Source organism: Cynoglossus semilaevis, chromosome 19, assembly GCF_000523025.1.
Source record: "Cynoglossus semilaevis isolate Cse_v1.0 chromosome 19, Cse_v1.0, whole genome shotgun sequence".
In the NCBI taxonomy this organism is placed as follows: domain Eukaryota; kingdom Metazoa; phylum Chordata; class Actinopteri; order Pleuronectiformes; family Cynoglossidae; genus Cynoglossus; species Cynoglossus semilaevis.
The window spans coordinates 16872943-16879275 of NC_024325.1; the positions used below are offsets into that span (position 1 = coordinate 16872943).

A 6333-nucleotide genomic window follows, 5' to 3' on the forward strand; every position below is an offset into this window, starting at 1 on the left:
TCACTTTTAAAGTCTGGAGTCAAACTGGTTCCTGAGGAGACGTTCTCCTCAGGAGACGTTCTCCTCAGGAGACGTTCTCCTCAGGAGACGTTCTCCTCAGGAGACGTTCTCCTCAGGAGACGCAGGACGTTCTCCGGAGGAGACGTTCTCCGGAGGAGACGTTCTACTGAGGAGACGTTCTCCTCAGGAGACGTTCTCCTCAGGAGAACGTCTCCTGAGGAGAACGTCCTGCGTCTCCCGAGGAGAACGTCCTGGAGGAGAACGTCCTGGGCAGCTCAGTGTCGTCATGTCTGACTGGCCCTGAAGGCAGCGTCATTAATGTCACGTTGTTTGAAGAAAAGTTAAAGATTAAAAAAAAAAGAAAAAAGAAACATTTGACCTTTGAACTGATGGGGGCAGCAGTGAGTGAACACCTGGAGCCGGTCACAGAGTTAAAACATGAAAGATTCAGATTTTATTTAGTGAAATTAGTCTCACCACACGGGGCAGCAGTGGACAGTCCTGGTTCCTGTGTCCTACAACGTAAAAAGACTGGGTTTGTTTTGGGTTGGACTGTAAAACGTGTATGTGTGTGTGTGTGTGTGCGTGTGTGTGTGTGTGTGAATCTTTGGCCTCAGGGTCACATTTTAACAACTCTTATTCAAACTATCACACACTCCAATCTCAATGAACACACACACACACACACACACACACACATACACATACTGTAAATGTGGAGACAAGGCCAACAGCCAATCAGCTCCTTGGTGGGTGTGTCCTGACGGTATAAGAGTGTCAGGTGAGCAGCAGTTGCAGCAGGTGGACTCAGGACAGGTGTGTGTGTGCGTGTCTCCTTGTCTCCTTGTCTCCGTGTCTCCGTGTCTTCTTACTCACATGGCGTCCTTCGTCCCAGACCTGGGTCTGTCTACTGCCCCCTGTGGACCTCCTCTGTCCCTGCAGGACCTGCAGTCCTTGGGTCTGGACCCGTCCGACTTCAGCCTCTACAGTCCTGCGGCTCCTCCAGAGTCCACTTCATCCTCCGCGCCGTGGACACTGGCGTCCACCGATGGCGGCGCTGCAGGCTCCGCCCACTGCTCCTCCTCCTCCTCCTCGTCCTCGTCCTCTGGACCCTTCCCGCCGCCATCGGCGTTCTTTCCACCTCAGCTCTACGCCAGCCTCCAACACGCCGCCGCCGCCGCCGCCGCCGCCGGGAACCCTTGGCTTTCCTTCTGCGCGCCGGAGCACGTGCTGCGTCAGGTCCGACCGCCGTACTCCTACTCTGCCCTAATCGCCATGGCGATCCAGAATTCCCCTGAGCAGCGGCTGACGCTCAGCCAGATCTACCAGCACATCTCTGAGAACTTCCCCTTCTACAGCTGCAACAAGGCGGGCTGGCAGAACTCCATCCGCCACAACCTGTCGCTCAACGACTGCTTCCAGAAGGTTCCACGGAACGACAACGACCCAGGTGAGACGCGAGACTTTGTTCACTTAAAGTTCAGTTCTAAGGTGGAATGTTCTGGATCATAACCGTGTCCTGCTCCGTCTCCAGGCAAAGGAAACTACTGGACCCTGGACCCTCACTGTGAGAAGATGTTCGACAACGGAAACTTCCGCCGGAAGAGGAAGAGAAAGTCCGAAAACAACGGCAGCAGCAACAAAAAACTCTCCCCCTCCTCTGACTCCCCCTCCTCTGACTCCCCCTCCTCTGACTCCCCCTCCTTCTCCAGCCCTCAGGATCTCCACCCCGCGCTTACGTGTCCAGCCCTAAGGATCTCCACGCAGAGCTTCCGTCTCCCTCTGACTCCTCTTCCTCCTCCTGCTCCTCCTCTGATTTCCACAGCTTCCCGTATCACCTCCAGGACTTTTCCTCCTCCTCCTCCTCGTCTCCTTCTTTATCTCCTTCTCAGGGTTTTCTTCCCTCCTTCTGCACCTCCTCCTTTTCCTCCTCTGCGCTCCATCACTCCTTCTCTCCTGCACCTCCTGTTTTCTCCGCTGCGCCGTCACTCGCTCCTCCTTCTGCACCCATCCTTTTTTCCTCGGCCTCCTCTCACTTCAGTCCTCCTCCCCCCCTGTGTGACTCCCTGGTCAACTCCCCGCCGCTCTACACCGACCTGCAGGTGGCAGCGAGCGTGGGGCTCCAGCAGGAGGAGCAGCAGGAGTTCCAAGTGCAGTGTGAGCCCCTGTTCTCAGGAGGCTTCAGTGACGTTCTGCACCTCCAACATCTGCTCCTCCAACAGTGAAGAAAACCTCGTTGTGTTTACACTGTAAAAAAATGATGTATTTATGTTTTTTTTAAATATATATTTGAATTATTTTATTTTTAATTGAATTGTGGTGAATGGTTTTTGATCTATAAATATCAACGCATTGGAAATAAAAAAAGAAAATCATATTTGAAGTGGAGTCATGTGACTTTTTCACCACAGAACTTTGGGAGAACGTGATTGGAAAAAATGAACTCAGAAAGACCAGTAGTCAGAGCTGGGGATTGAACCACAGACCGCTGTAACGCATAATGCATCCCATAATTCTATGACATTCTGATCGGTCTTTATATAAGACTGGACACTGAAAGAACAGAAATGAATGAGAAAGAGAAGGTCCACAGCTCCCTGGAGGTGTGGACCTTCTCTTTCTGCAGCTTCAGTCTGAACTAAAATCTCTGATTTTCTCTATGGACTTTGGTCTGAACTAAAATCTCTGATTTTCTCCATGGACTTTGGTCTGAACTAAGATCTCTGATTTTCTCCATGGACTTTGGTCTGAACTAAAAGCTCTGATTTTCTCCATGGACTTTGGTCTGAACTAAGATCTCTGATTTTCTCCATGGACTTTGGTCTGAACTAAGATCTCTGATTTTCTCCATGGACTTTGGTCTGAACTAAGATCTCTGATTTTCTCCATGGACTTTGGTCTGAACTAAAATCACTGATTTTCTCCATGGACTTTGGTCTGAACTAAAATCACTGATTTTCTCCATGGACTTTGGTCTGAACTAAGATCTCTGATTTTCTCCATGGACTTTGGTCTGAACTAAGATCTCTGATTTTCTCCATGGACTTTGGTCTGAACTAAGATCTCTGATTTTCTCCATGGACTTTGGTCTGAACTAAGATCTCTGATTTTCTCCATGGACTTTGGTCTGAACTAAAATCACTGATTTTCTCCATGGACTTTGGTCTGAACTAAAAGCTCTGATTTTCTCCATGGACTTTGGTCTGAACTAAGATCTCTGATTTTCTCCATGGACTTTGGTCTGAACTAAAAGCTCTGATTTTCTCCATGGACTTTGGTCTGAACTAAGATCTCTGATTTTCTCCATGGACTTTGGTCTGAACTAAAAGCTCTGATTTTCTCCATGGACTTTGGTCTGAACTAAAAGCTCTGATTTTCTCCATGGACTTTGGTCTGAACTAAAATCACTGATTTTCTCCATGGACTTTGGTCTGAACTAAGATCTCTGATTTTCTCCATGGACTTTGGTCTGAACTAAAATCACTGATTTTCTCCATGGACTTTGGTCTGAACTAAGATCTCTGATTTTCTCCATGGACTTTGGTCTGAACTAAGATCTCTGATTTTCTCCATGGACTTTGGTCTGAACTAAAAGCTCTGATTTTCTCCATGGACTTTGGTCTGAACTAAAATCTCTGATTTTCTCTATGGACTTTGGTCTGAACTAAAATCACTGATTTTCTCCATGGACTTTGGTCTGAACTAAAAGCTCTGATTTTCTCCATGGACTTTGGTTCAGACTCAAACCTATTGAAATCTGAGGCTGAACAGAAAACAAGATTCAAGATAAAGTCTCAGGTGTAGCGCCCCTGCTGGTCATCCGTTACTGACTGTTTCCCTGGGAACCAACGCGACACCAGCTGATGCCAGAACACCGACATCGGCACTTTTGAACAAACAATCAGTCCAACAATAGTGCCGAGTCATGTGATCAGGGGAGCCAGCGGTTGTTTTTCCCAGAGATGAGGCTCAGATTAGGAGTGTTCAGTCAGCAGATCATCTGACAGACTGTGGGATAATCCCATTTCCCACAGACAGTGAAGTGACAGGAGCTGTGGGAAAGGTCTGGTGAGAGGAGTTCAGCCGTGGCCCGTGGACCCTGGTGGTACGTCTAAGATACAGTTCTGGTCTCACCCTAACTCTAACCCTGTTGTTTTGGTTATAGCCATGTTACTGCCACCTAGTGGAAGATTATTTTCTTGTTCAGTCTGTCATTGGACAGGTTGACTAACATTGACTGACCGCGGTCCAGAACTGACTGGTCACTGAGCGTCCAGCAGAGAAACGACGCTTCTGTTCAGGAATGAGTCTCACTGACAGAACTGGGGCCGCGACCCACAGGTTGACCGGACTGAAACACTGAAGCCTGAAGATAAATGTTGAAGTAAACTGGTATCAGCCAAACTCTGACCCCTAGAGGTCAGTAGGTCAGCTCATAAAATAAAAAGACACAAATGTAAATCATAAAATGAAAACTAAAAAAGTAAGAAGAGACAGAGCCGTCAAGTGTGTGTGTGTGTGTGTGTGTGTGTGTGTTTAGCCATCATGTCTTCCATTGATGTGTATGCAGGTGTAAACACACTCTGATCTGATTGGCTGATCAGTGATGATCGACAGACGTCCGACAGACTGCTGTTGTTTACAACGCAACATCAGAAGTGTGTGTGTGTGTGTGTGTGTTATTTAAATGACCTCTTGACCTTTGAGGAGCAGCCTTAAAGGTGACCTGTGTTGATATGAGATCAGTCACAGCAGTCGGTGTAAGTGTGCCGAGTGTTTACACACACACACACTCACACACTCACACACTCACACACACACACACACACACTCCAGTGTTTATTATGACAATACTGATCATCAGTGATTACAGCGAGTGTGTTAATTATCTATGGACCCATTAGTATTCACATTATCATAAGTGTGTGTGAGAGAGAGAGAGAGAGAGAGAGAGAGAGAGAGAGGTGACTTTAACAAACACATTTACAGACTTTAATTCTGTGAGGGGGGGCAGTACTTCAAGACAAACAACTGTGGCCCCAAAAAAAACAGTGACTCAGTTCATGAAATCTATGTCACTGTTCAGTAGTTTAAACAATTCACGCTCCTCCACACACAGACCAAACCTCATGGAGAAAATCAGAGATTTTAGTTCAGACCAAAGTCCATGGAGAAAATCAGAGATTAAGAATTTTTTTCCATTTTTATTATTTTTAAACTGACACAAACGGGGGGGGCGGGAGCAGTACTTCAAGACAAACAACAGTGGCCCCAAAAAAAACAGTGACTCAGTTCATGAAATCTATGTCACTGTTCAGTAGTTTAAACAATTCACGCTCCTCCACACACAGACCAAACCTCATGGAGAAAATCAGAGATTTTAGTTCAGACCAAAGTCCATGGAGAAAATCAGAGATTTTAGTTCAGACCAAAGTCCATGGAGAAAATCAGAGATTTTAGTTCAGACCAAAGTCCATGGAGAAAATCAGAGATTTTAGTTCAGACCAAAGTCCATGGAGAAAATCAGAGATTTTAGTTCAGACCAAAGTCCATGGAGAAAATCAGAGATTTTAGATTTTCAGTTCCACCAACGTGTCCAGGTGTAAGTGTTCGTTATTAGTTACCAGTGCAACTGTCATAATGTGTGTGTGTGTGTTTCCTGTCTCTGCTTGTTCTTCGCCCCCATCAGTACTTTACGTCCTCGTCCCATTACCTTCAAATTCAAAACAAACTGAAACTGTTTCTGAGGCCTTACCCCCCCCCCACCTCCCCCTGAATTCAAGATGTGGACCTGGACCTTGACCTGGACCTGGATCTGGATCCTAGACAGAATGTGAAGACCTCGTCGGCCGACAGTCCTCCTTCCTGCAGTGAATACGACTGTGTGTGTGTGTGTGTGTGTGTGCGGTCGCTAACTGCCTGAGGCTAGCTTTCTTTGATTTGCATAACAACGTGTGTGCGGTGGAGAGTATGGATTAATGGGTTCATAGACAAACGTTTTCATCCGACCCCAAAATTTCCCTTCACTTATAAAAACAGTTTGTTTTTGAGTTCCCCTGTGGCTGAGAGCGCCCCCTTCTTTTTTAACCAGCTTATATAAACAATAACTTGTGAAACAGGAACCTGAAGTTTGTAAATCTGCACTCCCCCCTACACCAAAGTCCAGTACTGCTGCCTCCAGTGGTCAGTTAGTGTGACTGCAACAGATCTGAGCAAAATTATTTACAACAGTAGTTGATGACAAACAGAACCTGAATGACTGAGGCAGCACCGATCAAGATGGAGGGGCGGAGGACGGGGGCCGGGGGGTTGGGTCACTTCCTTCCTACTGAG

The 6333-nt window shown here is 46.9% G+C and overlaps 1 protein-coding gene across 1 annotated transcript; it reads left to right on the forward strand.

Moving 5' to 3' along the window:
• Positions 1-294: 294 nt before the first annotated feature.
• Positions 295-2346, forward strand: LOC103395767 (forkhead box protein I2-like). The gene is made up of 3 exons (XM_025065691.1): positions 295-1450; positions 1535-1706; positions 1742-2346. Exons 1-3 carry the CDS (start codon positions 667-669, stop codon positions 2223-2225), a joined length of 1440 nt encoding a protein of 479 aa, XP_024921459.1. The 5' UTR covers positions 295-666; the 3' UTR covers positions 2226-2346.
• Positions 2347-6333: the final 3987 nt, after the last annotated feature.

Coding starts and splice junctions, on each gene's coding strand:
- LOC103395767 (XM_025065691.1), top strand. CDS start 667: ATGAACACACACACACACACACACACACACACATACACATACTGTAAA. Junction 1,451..1,534: donor ACGGAACGACAACGACCCAG/GTGAGACGCGAG, acceptor CTCCGTCTCCAG/GCAAAGGAAACTACTGGACC. Junction 1,707..1,741: donor TCCTCTGACTCCCCCTCCTT/CTCCAGCCCTCA, acceptor CCGCGCTTACGT/GTCCAGCCCTAAGGATCTCC.